General features: G+C 53.4%; 1 protein-coding gene across 1 annotated transcript in view; it reads left to right on the top strand.

Annotated features, from left to right (window-relative positions):
• Window positions 1-16,277, top strand: part of BPIFB3 (BPI fold containing family B member 3) — a 17,522-nt gene extending 1,245 nt beyond the window's left edge. The window contains exons 2-15 of the mRNA XM_023220633.1: window positions 1,412-1,515; window positions 2,964-3,089; window positions 4,081-4,237; window positions 6,558-6,662; window positions 7,096-7,236; window positions 9,003-9,066; window positions 10,871-10,931; window positions 11,702-11,772; window positions 11,890-12,069; window positions 12,325-12,389; window positions 13,871-13,913; window positions 14,747-14,810; window positions 15,358-15,434; window positions 16,217-16,277. Coding sequence (XP_023076401.1) covers window positions 1,412-1,515; window positions 2,964-3,089; window positions 4,081-4,237; window positions 6,558-6,662; window positions 7,096-7,236; window positions 9,003-9,066; window positions 10,871-10,931; window positions 11,702-11,772; window positions 11,890-12,069; window positions 12,325-12,389; window positions 13,871-13,913; window positions 14,747-14,810; window positions 15,358-15,434; window positions 16,217-16,246 — 1,288 coding nt within the window. The 3' untranslated portion in view covers window positions 16,247-16,277. The remainder of the gene's footprint in view (window positions 1-1,411; window positions 1,516-2,963; window positions 3,090-4,080; window positions 4,238-6,557; window positions 6,663-7,095; window positions 7,237-9,002; window positions 9,067-10,870; window positions 10,932-11,701; window positions 11,773-11,889; window positions 12,070-12,324; window positions 12,390-13,870; window positions 13,914-14,746; window positions 14,811-15,357; window positions 15,435-16,216) is intronic.
• The last annotated feature ends 827 nt before the right edge of the window (window positions 16,278-17,104 follow it).

Below are 17,104 nucleotides of genomic sequence, written 5' to 3' on the forward strand. Positions count from 1 at the left end.
TTTTTTTTTTTTTTTTTTTTGAGACGGAGTCTTGCACTGTTGCCCAGGCTGGAGTGCAGTGGTGCGATCTTCACTTACTGCACGCTCCACCTCCCGGGTTCACACCATTCTCCTGCCTCAGCCTCCCAAATAGCTGGGACTACAGGCGCCCGCCTCCACGCCCAGCTAACTTTTATATTTTTTGTAGAGATGGAGTTTCACCATGTTGGTCAGTCTGGTCTCAAACTCCTGACCTTAGGTGATTCACCCGCCTTGGCCTCCCAAAGGGCTGGCATTACAGGATGAGCCACCGCACCTGGCTAATTTTTCTAATTTTAGTAGAGATGGGGTTTCACCATGTTGGCCAGGCTGGTCTCAAACTCCCGACCTCAGGTGATCCACCCACCTTGGCCTCCCAAAGTACTGGGATTACAGGCATGAGCCACCGTGCCTGGCCCCAACTTACTGTATTATGTGCTTATTTGTCTCTTTCAGAGCTGTGCTATCCAACGCGACAGCCAATAGCCACACAAGGCGATTGCCTGAAATGTGACAAGTCCAAATCTTGGTGTGCTGTAAGCAGATTTTGAAAACTTAGTATGAGAAAAGAAAGTAAACCCCATTCATAAGTTTCTGTTGGTTACATGTTAAAAGAGAATATTTTGGATTTGGTGGGGGTAAATAAACTAGATTATTATAATTAATTTCACCTGTTTCTTTTTTACCTTTCAAAGAATGTGGCTACTAGAAAGTTTTAAATTGCATTGCATTTCCGCTAGTTGGCTCCTTCGGGCAGGGGAGTTTGTTTCTTTTGTTTACAGCGATCTCCCCAGCATCTAGCAGACAGTGGGTGCCTCACAAATCCCTGCAGTGGAGTGAATGAATGCGTGCATTTCTCGTTGCTGTCATCTGGACCAGCCTCGGAAACGGGACAAACTCTGGAATTCTGGGGATACCGAGCCTTGGTAGGTGGGGGTGGAGTTGATGCCCCTCCCCCAAGTGTGCCCAGAGTCCCTGCCTCCAGGCCCACAGCCCTCTCCATGTGAGGCCTGGGGTGGGGGTGGCGGAGGGTATAAGACCCAGCAGCTTTAGGTCCCTTCCTTCCCTCCCTAGGCCTTTGCTGGCTGAGGAAGGGGCGGGGTAGGCAGGGGGGATTCCGTGCCATTGGAATGACTCTTGGGGAGCCTTGGAGGGAGCCCAAGAGATGGCTGAACGGGTAGGTGGCAGGGCCTTCTCACCCCTGGCTCTGAGGGGGAGGTGGCTGCCTGTGAAGTCCCCAAGCCTTCACTCCCACTCCTGGGCACCGACCCCCGTCCCCTTACCCTCCTCCAAGCAGGAAGGCTTAGCTCAGGCCCTTGGGGAAAACCGCAATTTGCTTCTGACATGACATGTTGATGGGTTTCTGACGGCCATGGCCCCTTTGTGTCCTCAGAGCCGCGTGGGCATATAAGGGCCACCCCTCAGCTCGGATGGGTGGAGGAACCGACAGGAGGCCGGGAGCCCCCATCCGCCCCTTGTGGAGCTGCAGGAGCAAGGGTAAGACAGCTTGAGGCAGCCCTGGGCTCGTCCTGCTGCCCAGCCATTGACCCCACCACCTTCTGCCCTCCCGTATGACTGATGGGCACGGAAAGAACTCACCTGAGGAGGAACTCACCCTAGGAGGGTACCAAGAGGGTGGTTGAAGAGAAAAACCATGTTACAGATCTGGGGCCGAGAGAGAGGCAAAGACTTGTATACATTCATAGCCGGAGGGGTGGGCTGGGGATCCCTGCGTATGGAGAGAGTTCCAGGAGGGCCCATGTTTCTCCTGGCCAGTGACATGATGCTGAATTTCTATCCACTGCCTCCTCAGCAGGGACCACCTTCTGACACACAACCACGCACAGAGGCCTTGGACAAGGTCCCTGCCTTCATGGAGTTTACAGGGAAGAGAAACGAGGACACAAAGAGATGCAAAATTGCAAATGGAGATCAGCACCTTAAAATAAATATTCTGGGTGATGTTTAGTGACAGGATGGATTTCTTTAGACAAAGTGAAGGAGGGAGGCCTCTCCAGGGGCGCAATGTTTATCTGGAACCTGAATGATAAGGAGTCAGCCATGCAAAGAACAGGGGAGGAAACTTCCTAACAAGGAACCGCATGTGCAAAGGCCCTGGGGTGGGAAGGGGCCTGGCATGTTTAAGCTCAAGGAGGTCAAAGAGGCAGGCAGGGATTTTGTGTGTAATGGCAAGAAGCCTGGGTTTCAACCCAGGGCAGTGGGGAGCCACTGAAGGGTTTAAGCAGGAGTGACAGGTGGGCATAGATGGATATGTGATTGGGTGAGCAAATAGGGAACTCCTTAAAGATAAATCCCACTCTCTGAACTTAGCAGATTAGCCATGTCCCCACCTGCCACCCCATTCCCTTCTTCAACAAGATTTGGGGTGGAGGCGGGGGAAGGAGAAAGACAGGACATGTTAAGTCTAAGTGTAGGGTGTCCCCAATTAGCTAGACCTTCTGAAACAGCCCCATGAGCCAGTGGGAAGCAGGTCTGGAAACAAAGCTCTCATCCTGCTGTCCTGAAGGGGAAGCCCCTCTGTCTACAGCTGTCACTCCAGACACCCGACCAGGCTCACTGGGCCACTGAGGACTAAGACTTTTCTGTCAGATGGACTCAGGCTTGAATTCTGACTGTCTCTGATTAGTTCTGTGGCCTTGGTCTAGTCCCCTACCCCTTTGGGTCTGTTTTCCCATCTGAGAAATGGAACCCAATGAGGGAGAGGCTTGGACAGTGCCTTGGAGATTTGAGTGCATTGGCAGCTGCACCGTGCCACCTGCGTGTTGGCCCTGCTTACATTTGGGAGGAGAAGGCTTTCCTGGGAGTGAAGCTGGATTTCGGCTGTGCCAGGTGGGCAGGGAGGAGGAAGGCTGACAATGGGAACAGAGAGGGGAAAGGCTGGAGCCGGAGGAGGGTCTCGGAGTTCCTGCTTCTGCTCCTCACAGGTGTACAGCCAGCCATGCTGGGCCTGTGGTCCCTGCTTCTGTTCTGGGGCCTGGCGACTCCATGCCAGGGGCTGCTAGAGACGGTGGGCACGCTTGCTCGGATTGGCAAGGATGAACTCGGCAGAGGTGAGCCCCAGGTGGGCAGTCTGTGAGGGGGCTGCTGCAATGTCAACGACTCAATCTATGTGCTTAGAGCATCTGTTTTAAGAGCAAATAAGAGCAGGCTGTAATTCCCAGCTGCTCAGATAGCACATTCTCCTGGGAGTAGCTGTGCAGGAGTGAACGTTTCCCTTGCAGGCTGGAATGGGTGATGAATTCCCTCTTCTGGGAGGTGGATTGGGTGATATGGGCTGAGGCTGTGTGGGGACTGTGTGTGGCTCAGGGACAGGGACAGGGTGAGGTTGAGGAGGTCGAGAGGAGGGCGCTAGTTGGGCCAGTGTGTGCCTCACATTACTAGGGTAGAGGAACTGTACTTGGCATTTGGTACTACAGAGCCCAGTGGCCCGTGGTGACAGTCTCAGGGATGGAGTAGATGGGTCATGAGCAGGAAATGCTTCAGGGAGGCCCCTGGCCTGCCCCTACTTCTACAGGGCTGTTCCTCCATCCTGCCCTTCCCACAGTCTGCACTGAGTCAGGCCTGGAGTGCGCAAGAGAGGAGCAGGGACCATCTCCTCCAGCTTGATTGAGCCCTGGTGGCTACAAGCTCCCCCTTTGCCCTCCCTTGCAGTGCTGCAGGGCAGTCCAGGATCAGGAGCCCAAGTTACACTGTTGACCCCAACCCCAATTTGCTGTGTGACTTTGGGCAAGTCTCTGCCCCTCTCTGAGCCTTAGTTTCCCCACTGGTAAAATGAAGGGATTGTCATGAGATTTGCTCATTCATTCTCCAAACACTTACTGGATACCTCCCATGTGCCAGGCAGGGAGGGTGGCCACAGGCCCTGTAGCGGGAGTAAGAGGCTGTTATGGCTTAGTGGGTTCCACCATTTGAGTGTAACCTCTGGGTTAATTCCATTTTAAAAAAGAAGCCTAATCAATCTCAGAGGAAGGAGGCAGCTGCCGTGGTCCTGGGGGTGAGGTTGCAGTTTCTAGTGCCTTCCTACTTCCACTCTCTCTGCAGCCATCCAGAACTCACTGGTTGGGGGGCCCGTTCTGCAGAACGTGCTGGGATCGGTCACAGCCGTGAACCAGGGCCTCCTGGGCTCAGGAGGGCTGCTTGGAGGAGGTGGCTTGCTGGGCCACGGAGGGGTTTTTGGCATTGTCGAGGAGCTCTCTGGGTGAGTCCCAGCTGCTGCATGCCCTACAGGAAGACTTGGCTTTGTTTCCAGGAATTGAGGAGAGATTGACTCTTTTTATTTTGTCTGATAGGCAGTGAGGATGGTGTGGGAGGGTCGTGATCCAGGTCTAAAAACGATGACTCTACTGCGTGCCTGGCAGGACAAGAACAGCAGAAGGCCACTGTGGTTGAGGGTTCCAGCTCTGGGTCAACACTAGTTACTCACTGTGTGACCTTGGGCAAGTTGCTTAGTCTCTCTGGGCTCATCTAGCTATCTGCATGGCTCCCTTTCTCACCTCCTCCAGATGTCCGCTCAAAAGAGGTCTGCACTGATTAGCCCTTTCTTATCCCCACCATACATTTTACAGGTTTGTTTTATGTCTCCTTTGCTAGATTATAGGAGGGGTAGGATTTTTGTCTGACTTATTCACCACTGTGTCTCCGGGATCATAAATAGGGACACAGTGGATGCTCAAAAAGTTTTTTTTTTTTGAGACAGAGTCTTGCTTTGTTGCCCAGGCTGGAGTACAGTGGCGTGATCTCGGCTCACTGCAACCTCCGCTTCCCAGGTTCAAGTAATTCTCCCCGCGTAGCGGGGATTACAGGCGCCCACCACCACGACTGGGTAATTTTTGTGGTTTTAGTAGAGATGGAGTTACACCATGTAGGCCAGGGTGGTCTTGAACTCCTCACTTCAGATGATCTGCCCACCTCGGCCTCCCAAAGTGCTGGGATTACAGGTGTGAGCCACTGTGCCCAGGCTCAAAAAGTGTTTTTGAATGAATGAATGAAGAGCATCACATTATAGCTAATATGTGCTAACTCAGTGACCACCTATTCAGGGTTTTCTGTGTGTCTAGCACTGTGCATTGTAAATGAATTAGCTCACTGAGCCCAAAGGTAGGACTATTATGAACTGCATTTAACAGGCGAGGAGATAAGAGGCTCCCAGCAGTGAAGTGACCTGCCCAAGCTCACCCGGCTAGGAGAGGAGAGGGGAATGTGTCTGTGTGTTTCATCACAGCCCATACTGCCTGGTCAAGTCCAGTGGAAACCAGTCTATGGCTGGTGGGCGAATTAGAGGAAGGTCAAACGACAGGGCCCAGGCAAGGGTGAAGCCCAGCGTATGGAGAAGAATCACTGGACAGGAGGCAATGGGGTGCTGGGAGCAGATGGGTGTTCACTTCCCTGAACGGAACATAATGTCCAGAAAGCGGGCTGGTAAATGCTGATGCTGCTCGAGGCTCGCTGTGTGTCATTCTGTGGTAGGTGTTGTCAATGTCCTCATTTTACAGATGGGGAAACTGAGGCACAGCAGCACTGTGACTCGCCCAAGCCCATCCAGTCAGTTAGTGGCAGAGCTGGGGTTTGAACCATCTGCCTTTTACTGGCTGCAGTATTAGCAGCTACTCATGGGGTGGTTGCCAGGACAGTGAGTCAATCTGTGCCAAGCAGCTGAAAGAGAGCCGGGCACACAGTAAGTGCTGGATGGATATTATTATTATTATTATCGATACAATATTCACTCTCCCTCCCCTGTGAAATCTGCCTTCTCGGTGAGGCTGGAGTCTCAGACATGAACCTGGCATTGTTCGTGCCTCGAAGAGCTTCTCATAGGTGGTGGAGTCTGACAGTGAAGATCCCACGGGCTCAGGGCAGTGACGGAGGCAGCCCAGGCAGGGTGGGACAGGCACTCAGAGGGCATCTGCCTGAGGCAGAAAACCAGGGTGGAAGGCTTCCTGGAGGAGTGCATGTGAACTGGGAGGAGTCAGCAAGCTGAAGAGGGATGCAGGGTGGAAGGAGGGTCAAGGGAAGGGTGTTCCAGACAGAGGGAACAGCCTGGGCAAAGACCCAGAAGACAGAGAGTAATGACTTGTGAGGGGCCGTGTCTGAGAACCCACTTGGGTTGCATTTGTGAGTGTGCGGGGGTATAGTGGGCCGCAATGTCAAGGCCAGAAACCAAACCAGGGCTGAGACTGTGGGGATGGTGTGGGGAAAAGCTTTAATTCTTCGAGCCTCCAGTGGTGATGATGATAGGACATTTGTTGAGCACACACTGTACCAGATTCTGCACTCGAATTATCTCACTTGTCTTTGCAACACATCTACGAGGTAGGAACTAGTATCACCCCACTTTACAGATAAGAAGACTGAGGCCCAGAGAGATTAAGTGATGGGCCAAGGGCTCACAGCTGGCTCTGTGGGTTTGAGGTGAGATAGGAAACACCACCAAGAGCCACCCTGGGCGCCGCCTGGTCTGGGATGGTGGAGGCACTGGGGTGTCTGGGAGTGGGCAGCCCTCTCCTTGACTCCCATCTCAGTCTGAAGATTGAGGAGCTCACGCTGCCGAAGGAGTCGCTGAAGCTGCTGCCGGGGTTTGGGGTGCAGCTGAACCTGCACACCAAAGTGGGCATGCATTGCTCTGGGTGAGTGCGTCCTGGGGACCTCTACCGTCCTGCTTCCACCCCCTGCCCTGTTGGAGACTCCTACTCTGCTGTCCCCCAACTCCCACCCCCTGTACCCCCATTTCCTTTCACCCCATTTCCTCCGCAAGAGACTCCCAATCCTACTGTTTCCCCCCTGGATCCTATGCCATTGCCCTTCCCCAGGGACTTCCATTTCCCTCTTCCTCCAGACCCGGACCCCACTGCCCAGGCTCACCAGAGAGGGTGGGGGAAGAGGGCACAGGGAAGTGCAAAATGGGGCTGGGAGGCAGAGGCTGAGAAGGGGACGCGGTGCCTAGGGCACTGGCAGGGCCACCCTCAACCCGCCTCTGCTCAGGACACAGCCGACCCTGGTGGGCGGGGCCAAGAGTTGGGCCTGGCTGCCTGGCCAAGCTCCCAGCATCCTTTCTTGCAGCCCCCTTGGGGGCCTTCTGCAGCTGGCTGCGGAGGTGAACGTGACGTCGCGGGTGGCACTGGGTGTGAGCTCGCGGGGCACACCCATCCTTATCCTCAAGCGCTGCAGCACACTCCTGGGCCACATCAGCCTGTTCTTGGGGTGAGTCTGCAGGTTCCAGTCTGCAGGCTCCAGCCTGCAGCCCCGACCCGCTCGCGATCATCTCGCACCCATCTGGGCATCTCCCAGGCCTCCCTGGAGCTGCCAGCTGCGTAGACCTGAACTCATCCTACCTCTGCCTGCCCTGCCGGTTTCAACCGGCTCCACAGACCGACAGATTGAGTCCCACCACCGACAGGGACTCCAGCTTAGTCCATAGCTTGCGCCACCCACTCCTGGGCATTCCCCTATTCTGGTTCACCGCATCCTGCCGTCCCCTCTCCTCCAGAGCAGGCCCAGGGTCTGCTGGGATCCCTCCATCTGCGGGATTTCAACCCCTGCTCTCAGCACATGAGAGGCCCAACTCTGCCTCTGACTTGCTGTGTGACCCTAGGGAGACCCACTCCCCATCTCCCCATTCTGGGCCTTCGTGTCCCCATCTGTATATGTGGAGCTGGATTTGATGATTCGGAAGGCGCTATGACATCATCTCTTCCCAGGGGCTGGCCAGGTGGCCCTCCCTACACCTTGTTGAATCATCACAATTTTTTTTTTTTTTTTTTGAGAAGGAGTCTCACTCTGTCACCCGGGCTGGAGTGCAGTGGTGCCATCTCGGCTCACTGCAACCTCTGCCTCCTGGGTTCATGCAATTCTTCTGCCTCAGCCTCCTGAGTAGCTGGGATTACAGGCGCCCGCCACCATGCTAATTTTTGTATTTTTAATAGAGAGGGGGTTTCACTATGTTGGCCAGGCAGGTCTTGAACTCCTGACCTCAAGTGATCCGCCCGCCTTGGCCTCACAAAGTGCTGGGATTACAGGTGTGAGCCACCATGCCTGGCCTCTGAATCATCACTTTCATGGGACCATGGAGGCCCAGAGGTCTCCTTGCCCAGGGTCACACGCACAGATCTGGCGGGGGTGGAGAGGGACTGCTCTCTGGCTGGGTCCAAGGCCTCTGTCAGCACTCTGAGCCAGCCCACAGCTGCCTCCCACTTGTATCTACTGTTCTGTGTCCATTTTCCAGGCCCAATCCCAGTTCCTGCCCCATCTTTGTTGGGTAACTCTGAGCAGTGGGGGGTCATCAGGCAGTTCTGCGTTAGCTACCAGGAACAGGGTAACCAGCTTGCTCCTGTCTCCACAAGGGCCCTAAGAAAGGGATTCCAGGCAAGGGCTTTGGGCTCCTTAGATTCCAGTGGTTCTGTCCTGCTCCTCCGGGATAGAGGGGGCCTGGGGAGGATTGGAGCCCAGGACAGTGTTGATGTCCTGTGGTTGGGGCTCTGTGGTTGCCACCCTGTACCCCCATGGTCTCCAAACAGACCTGAGCCCATCTACATGCACTTATCCTCAGGCGTCATTCATTCATTCATTTATGAATCTAACAAATACTTGTTGAACCCCCACTCTGGGAGCTCAATAGCAATCATTGTTCTAGGCCTAAGTGTCTCTTGTGTACAAATATTAGAGGGACAAAGGAGACAGACATTTGTCAAGCACAGATTGTACACCAGCCGCATACACACTCCCATGTAACCCGGGCAGCAGCAGCTCTCTAAGGTGGGCACTGTACAGTTGGGGAAAATGAAGCCACTCCCTGGGTCTCCTGGGGAGGTGGAGCCAGGATTTAACTCAGGTCTCCAAAGCCGTAGTCAACCCCATCCCCAAGAGAAGAGACAGGAGAAATCCAGAGCCCCTAGTGTCCCCCCGACCCTGTCATCCAGGTGGAACCGTCCACCTGGCAGCCGCACCCACACGTATCTCCCTCTGCTCAGACTGCTGCCCACGCCACTCTTTGGAGTCGTGGAACAGATGCTTTTCAAGGTGCTTCCGGGACTGGTGAGTGTGGTGGCCGTGGGCCAGCATGCCCTCTCCCTGGACTGGGCCTCTTTCTCCCCCAGTTTTGGGTAAAGTTGGGCGCCAGGCGGGATTAGGCTGTACTTCCCTTCCACACCCACCAGGTAATCCCATCCGGGCCTGCTGACCGGCCTCCCTGGCACGCCTGCTAGTCTGGGGGTGGATGACACGATCCTTTCAGATCCTCAAGCCCGAGTGTGTGGCTCCAGGTGGCCTGGGTCCCCTGCTCCCAAATCGGAGGCTCCTTCTTACCCCCTGCTCTGTTTCTGCCATTTGTATTAGTATTACTTTATGTTTTTCTTTAAATTAGCTTGAAATGAAAATTGAATCACTTGATGGTTTTAAACTGAGCCCTGTGCTTGGCAATCATGTCTAGAAAGACATGTACCTATATTCATACGTCATATATAAACATATTAAGATTAAAGGATGTCTGTCCATGGCCTGCTCCAGACCATCCTGGCTTCCACACTCGAGAGAGCTGGTCTGGCTGTTTCCATATCACCGAGGGAGAGGGGAGGGCCACGTAGACAGCAAAGGGCAGTCAGCAGTCAGGCCTCCTGACCCCACCGCCTGGCTGGCTCTCCCTGTGCGTTCTTGTGAACGCCGGTGGGGGCGGCAGAGGAATGGGAGCCTGGGGTTGGCAAAACTGCCCTGGGCTTGAGGAAGCCAGTTTGGAAAAAAAGCTTAGCAGGAGGAGGGGCCCCTAGGCAGGACCGTGTCAGGCAGGTTTCCACCAGGGCATGAGGGTGCATTTCAATTGTAGCCCCTAACTTAGTCTCTGGGGCAGTTGGCCAGCAGCTAGGTTTTGTGTGACACAAAGAGGTTTTGAAAATGAGCATTCATTGCCAACATTCAGCATTGAAGATTTCTCGTAACAGTCCAGATTTCTGGCTTCTATTGTGCAATCAGTCACCCTGGCTGCCTGATACCTCCCTCTTGTAAGTGGGAAGTACCTCTGGTACCTCCCATCTGGTGCTCAGAGGGTTTGCTTTCTCCACCCCCAGCAGAGTCCCTCTCGTCTCCTCTCATTTCTGTGACTTGCCTGACCTCAGAAGTCCTGGAGTTTGGGGCCCCCACTTGACACGCAACAGCCCTCTTTTGTTTCTCTGAAAACAGCTGTGACCTTGGACAGGTCACCTTCTTCTCTGGCCTCAGCTGGAGGATGAAGGGGCTGGAATGGTCCTCTCTGAGGCTGCCACTCCAGTGGGCTACGGGACTCAGGTTCTGTGATTCCCACACTTGGATTCTGAAAGTCAAACCACTTGCTCCCTGTTCTCCTAGCACAGGGGTTAGGAATGAACACATGGTGATATGCTGGATGGACACCCCAGATCCAGGCCTGACTCGCTGGGTGGAGGCGAGGAGTGCCCCGCTGTGGGGACTTGATCCTAGGCTTCCCAGTGCCCACACAAGATGGCAGGGCATGGCCTGTGACTTTATGGGGAACCAAAGCCACTTTTGCCTCCTCAGGTGAAGGCCTTATCCGCGTGCCCAAACCAGCCTCTGAAATGTGTCTCCCATGGTCCCCCAGCCACCTTTGGGGGTTTTCTAATGGGGCTCTTGTAACCAAGGAAAGACAGCTTGGGGACCCACTCAACCCTCTGACACCTCAAGCTCCAGCCCCTCCCCTGCCTCCCACCTGTGTGTCTCCTGTCTGTCTCTGCCTTCTGCCTTGCCTTGGTCCCTAGCACCACATAGCACCAGATAGCAAAGCATTTAAAGAACATGCAGCTGTCTTCACAGCGAGTTCCTTTGCCCTGTAACATCCGTCTCTCTGACACAGCTGTGCCCCGTGGTGGACAGTGTGCTGGGCGTGGTGAATGAGCTCCTGGGGGCTGTGCTGGGTAGGTTAGGGCACAACGCCCTCCCCTTTGCCCCTTCTACCCCTCTCTGTACGACCCCAATGGGGTACAGAGCCGAAAGGGGCAGGATCTCGGGGTCCTTCAGTTCCTCCTCACACTGACAGGCTGCCCCTTTGAGGAGCCTCATGGAGGAAGCCTGGGCTGAGGCTGCCTAGCAGGGACTGCAGACCTAGAACCATCGGCTCGCTCTATGTTGGGTGCTGCAGACCAACATTTATTGAGCACCTAGTGTGTGCTTGGCACTGTCAGAAACAGGGGGAAGATATGATGACTACCTGATCAGACTAGATGACCAAGGCCCAGAGAGCTCAAGTAAGGAACCCAAGGCCCCGCAGCCCCAGCAGACCCCAGTTTCTCTGTGCCTCCTGGAGACACAAGTGCCTTCGGTGTTCATAAAATGGGTTTGGGAAAATATAAAAAGGCACAACCAGGAAAAGAATAGAAAACTTGGGGTCGGTATGTCTCTGTAGATGGTATTATGTAAGAGAGGCAGGGTAGCAGTGTGTTAGTGGCACCAACTCTGGAAAACAGGAATCCTGGTTTTGAATGCTGTGACTGTGTGGCCTTGGCCTGGTGACTTCCCCTCTCTGAGCCTCAATTTCCACATCTGTAAAATGGGGATGAAGCCGCGGCCAAGTGAATGCTTAGCAGAGTGCTAGGCACTCAGCAGACATCAGTAAATGGAAATAGGGGCTATTAGGATTGGGAACTGGGTTTATGGGGTTGTTCTTGCCCCTCCCTTTCCCGTGCAGGCCTGGTGCTGGGATTTTCTCTGGCCACACTGCCTCTCATCTCCAACCAGTACATAGAACGGGACATCAACGTGAGTAACCAGAGGGGCCTCTCCTGCTGCTGGGGGAGGCTAGATAGGGGATGTCAGGTTCAGACGGGTGGGTGAGCACCTCAAGACCCTCCTCGGCTCTGTTTCCTGCCCCTGCAGCCTATTGTGAAGAGTGTAGCTGGTGACATCATTGACTTCCTCAAGTCCCCTGCCCCAGCCAAGGTGCCCCCCAAGGAGGACCACACATCCCAGGTGACAGTGCCACTGTACCTCTTCAACACCATGTTTGGACTCCTGCAGACCAATGGTGTCCTCGACATGGACATCACCCCTGAGCTGGTGAGTGTGGCGCCTGGGGGATGGGATGGGGGGTCCCTGTCCTGCTGTGCCTTGGCATTGCTAGTGCTGACCTACGCGCCGATCAGCCTTGCTGAGCCCTCTTCTCTATAATAAAAGGGAGTTGAACACGTTTAGAGTGTGTGCACTGCTGTTGTCCACTCCTGCACTTAGACGAGATATTGCTAATCGATCGTGGTCCTCTACCTGGTTAAACCTCACTGGGACCTCTGAATCCTTCTCAACTTGGCACTCCAGGAGGTCACTTTCGATTGGTCAGGACTGGCATATGGAATGAAGCCCACTTTCCGTCCCTGTATCAGGTGAGCCTTTCTAGAGTCTAAGCACTAAAGTGTGAACCACTAACATTTCCACTGCTTTCTCAAGAGCAGATTTGAGTGGGAGAAAAGAAAACTAGGCAGGGTGGCTCATGCCTGTAATCCCAGCACTTCCGGAGGCTGATGGGGGGAGGATCACTTGAGCCCAGGAGACACCCCATCTCTGCAAAAAATACAAATATTAGCCAGGCATGGTGGTGCATGCCTGTGGTCCCAGTTACTTGTGAGGCTGAGGTTGGAGGATCACGTGAGCCTGGGAGGTCAAGGCTGAAGTGAACCGTGATTGTGCCAATGCATTCCAGCCTGGGTCACAGAATGAGACCTTGTCTCAGAAAAAAAAAAAGAAGAAAGAAAGAAAGAAAGAAGAAAGGAAGAAAGAAGGAAGGAAGGGAAGGGGAGGGGAGGGGAGGGGAGGGGAAGGAAGGAAGGAAGGAAAGGAAGAGAAAAAAGAAAGAGAAAGAAAGAAAGAAGAAAAAGAAAGAAAGGAAGAAAGAAAGAAAACTCCTGAGTTATCAGCCCCAGAGGCTAACCAAGAGACAATCGACCTTGAGTGTCAGGAAGTGTGCTGTTATTCATGCGGACTTGTTACTTCTCTACTCTCCTCAGCCCTGTGGTAACTAGGCATCCATCATGATAATCCTAATGACCAAGATGATGGTCCTTCATCTACATGCACAGTGCTTTACAGTTTGCAAAGCACCATCTACACGCACAGTACTTTATAGTTTGCAAAGCACTGTGCTGGCCCAGGCTCACACGGCAGGCTGTCCCTAGAGCAGGTCTGCGGTCTGGGCCTCAGTGATGTCACCATGGCGGGGCCCCGGCCTGTCTGTCCCTCCCCTGGCAGTAGGGACTTTCCAGGAGATTGCTGAGACCTGGTGTCCTGTGCCACAGGCACCCAGTGCTCCTCTGACTCCATCTTAGCGCCCCCACAACAGGCTACTGCTGCCCCCGCCTTCCATTGTTGCCCCATTGCCAACTTTGACAGAAGGCCTTGCCTGCTGCCTGGGTGCACCTCCACTTCCTGATGGTAGTTCACGCATCCGCCTTTTAGGAAGTAGAGATGGCCCTGAATCTGCACTTGGGCCAGATACGATCCATCAGTGAGTTGCTGCCTTGAGTGGGCACCTGCTGCATGCAAGGCACTCTGTGTCCAGTGCTCAGTCTGGGTGAGGGCCACTCCTCTGAAGGGTTCAGCCACCTGCCCAGGGTCAAATAGCCGGGAGTCAGACAAAGGCGCCAAGGCCAGAGGTGGTGGTCATGATGCCTCAGAAGGGAGGTTAGGTCCCTTTGGGTCCATTTTACAGGTAGGAAAACTGAGTCTCTGAGTCAAGACTGGATAGAGGCAGAGTGTTGGGCCTGTAACCCTGTTTCCTGATCCTGAGAGATATGGTGGGGCAGGCTGGGGGTGGGACAGGGGTGGTTGGGGGTAGCGGGGGCCCCAGCATCTCTCTTCTCTCCACCAGGCTCAATGTCAAGGTGGTCTCCTCCTTTACCCATGCCTTTGACGTAAGTTCCTGGGAGGGTGAGGGGCTTGGAGGTGGTGAGAGTCTTCAGGTGTGATGTGGAAAGGGGGTGGCTATGAGTCACGGGCCATATGGCTGAGCTGACCTCAGGATTGGGCTCTGCCCCATAAGCCAGAGTGGGCAAATATCAGGGCGTGTGTGTGTGTGTGTTGTTGGGGGTGGGGGCAGTGGGGAGAGAGAGAGAGAGAAACAGTGATCATCTTAGGAAAGTGAGTCTCATGATCTTCCATGGTCTCGGAACCTCACAAAGTTGTGGACATCTAGAACCTCACAAAGTTGTGGACATCTAGAAACTCACAAGGGTCCATCATTCTGGAACTTCACCCAAGTAATAAGTTTCCCAAACTCAGAAAGTTCCATTTCAGAGGTCACAGAGCCCCGAGGTTCCTGCTTCTTACAGAGTTCTGAGGTTCTGGAATTTCACCATGGGCTCAGTTTCTAGAACATTCTCGGAGTCCCTAAACTGACAGGAACCTAAGGTCAGAGCCCACAGACTGGAGCTGGGCACATTTCCTTCCCTCTTTCTTAGGCACTGCCCACCTCCAGGCCCCACAGACTCTTACAGGAAAGCACTTCTTCCAAGCTCATGGGGCCTGGGGTGAAGCCAGCCTAAATCACAGAATCTCTTTCGGGATCACTGGTGGACAGCCCAGGCCACCCCCAAGTGCCCTGTGCCTGCCAGGAGCTGTGGCCTCAGGCTTGGGGGAGGCTGAGGCAGCTGGATCCCCGGGTTTCTCTCTCTGGGAAGGGGGTGCTGCTGCCTGCAAAGCCACACCCCAGAGCACCACCTGCACCACCCTGTGTGTTCTGTTGCAGGAATCGCGTTTAAAAGAATGGCTCAGCCATGTGGTCCGGGTAGTGTATGCACCAAAGCTTAATGGTATGGCAGCTTTTGTTCTCTTGGACACATGGAGTGTCCAAATTTGGGATTGTCTAGTCTGTTGCTTCTCTTTATGGTTCTGACGGGGACACTGAGGCCAGAGAGAGGTCGGTCCTCATTTGCAAGATGCAGATATTGAGGCACCAATTTTTCCATTTAAATAACATTGATTAGCACCTACATCATGCCAGCCTATGGGCTTCAAGAGCTGATCTAACCTCAGTCCTGCCTTAAGCTCCTACAGTCTCGTAGGAAATAATCATATAAACAAATGATTAGAATATAGATGACCCAGAGTGTGTAAGGGATTGATGAAGCCTTTAGGAGGCTGGATACAGGGGCACCACTGACACAATACAGAATAGGGACATTTTTGTTTGGGTGTAGGAGGATAAGTACGAATTTGCCAATAAGAAGCTGATTTCCTGAGAAGAGAACTGGCTGCCTAGTGAAAGTGATGGAATAGGGTCAGCAGGGTCCAAGGGTCCCTAGAGTCCCAGACCTCCCCACCAACATACCTTTGTTTTCAACGATTCTCTCTTCACAGTGGCCCTGGATGTTGGAATTCCCCTGCCTAAGGTTCTTAACATCAGTTTTTCCAATTCAGTTCTGGAGGTCATAGAGGTGAGTCTTCTCTGCAGATATGGTGCAGATGGGCCTTAAGCTTGTCTCTGGAAAGCCCTACTTGAAACTCCTGAGGGGAATGCTTTGCTTCATCCTCTTGTCTGTCCCTGACCCATTTTCTAAATCTCTCAGTGAGTTACAAATTACCTAACTTGGGAGTGGCAAATATATGACGTGTGTGCTACCACTCCTCCATTACTTGCCCATGGCAGGCATCATCAATCAATCACGGAGTTCTTTCCCATTGGATTCAGACACATGTCTGGCCTCTAGAATGGAACCTAAGATTTACTCACAGAATCACAGTTCCCCTGGTCCAACAGCAACAAATACATATGCTGTCTCTCCCTTATCTTGTGTCTGCAGCAGCTATGACCAATGGATCATGATACTTTTTCTTGTGGAATATTGATATGGTTTCACAATCCTTTTCAAACCAGCACAACTCTGGGTGGTGGAATAGCTCTAGGAGGGGAGCAGAGCAGAGAGTTCTGTACCCATTTCTCAGATGAAGACCAAGGCTGAACTAGGTCAGATTTCTGGCCCAAGATCACACAGTAAATTAATAGCAGAAATGGCACTTGAACTTGAGTCTATTAAGTCCTCAAGTCAGAGCCTGTCCCACACTGGATGCCATTTGTTCATATTAATTTATTCATTTAATGAGTGCCTGCTGTGTTCCAGGTACAGAACCAATCCCAGGGCAGGGGGGTAAAGATGGCCGCAGGGATGGGGCATTGCAGAGACTCAGGGGCGTAAGCAAGAGTGGTTCTTCCTTACAGAATGCTGTTGTGCTGACTGTGGCATCCTGAGGCTGAGACATGGCCACCAGCCCTCCCTGTGGACTACTAGAGACCACCTGTCCACTCTGCCTCAATTTCCCTCCCAGTCTCTGGCTGGTGTTGGTGACAGTAAAAATGCCCTCTGGCCCTGCAGCACTACTCCAAGTTTGGGGTGGAAACTGCCTGGGTAATCATAGAACTGCCTCAGAGAGAGCTCTGGGACCTCAGTAGCAAGCCCTGAGCTTTCAATAAATGACTCCTCTATCTTGGTATCTCCTGGCTGGTTTATTCCCCAGTCACACAGGACTTGCCTTGGCCTTTGCCTCCAGTGCCCTCATTAGCTCCAGGTAGGAGCTTCTGGGAGGTGAGGGGACTCAGGGCCTTGACATTGTAGCTTTGAGTCCCTAACTGACCTTGCTGGCCTGGACAGCCTCTGTGTCCTGTTCTGCCTTCCTCTCTGTCCCTTTCCTCCCGCCTCCCGCCTCTTTCTTTCTAAATGCTTTCCTCTCTCTTTCTTTCTAAATGCTTTTACCTTTCTCTCTCTCTCTCTCTCTGAGTCTGCGTTTTTCTCTGTTTCTGACTTTGGGATGCTTATCAGAAGTGACATCTGAGCTGAATTTTGAAGGGAGAATAGGAGCTTTCCAGGGAGAAGAGGCACTAGTATCCCAGGAAGCAAGGATGAGTGAGACTTGTTCTTGCCCTGTGGTGTGTTGGGGCGGGGGGGGGGGTCCCTACTGGCTGCACATCAGACATGGACACAGCTCAGAAAAGAGCTGTGCCAAATGCTCTTAGTGCAGATGGGGAGACTGAAGCCAGAGCAGGGCTTGGCTGTCCCCGACACACACACAGCAGAGTCGGGATGAGAGAATAAGGGTCCTGCCTCTAGGT

The sequence above is a fragment of the Piliocolobus tephrosceles genome, chromosome 20 (assembly GCF_002776525.5).
Source record: "Piliocolobus tephrosceles isolate RC106 chromosome 20, ASM277652v3, whole genome shotgun sequence".
Lineage (NCBI taxonomy): Eukaryota > Metazoa > Chordata > Mammalia > Primates > Cercopithecidae > Piliocolobus > Piliocolobus tephrosceles.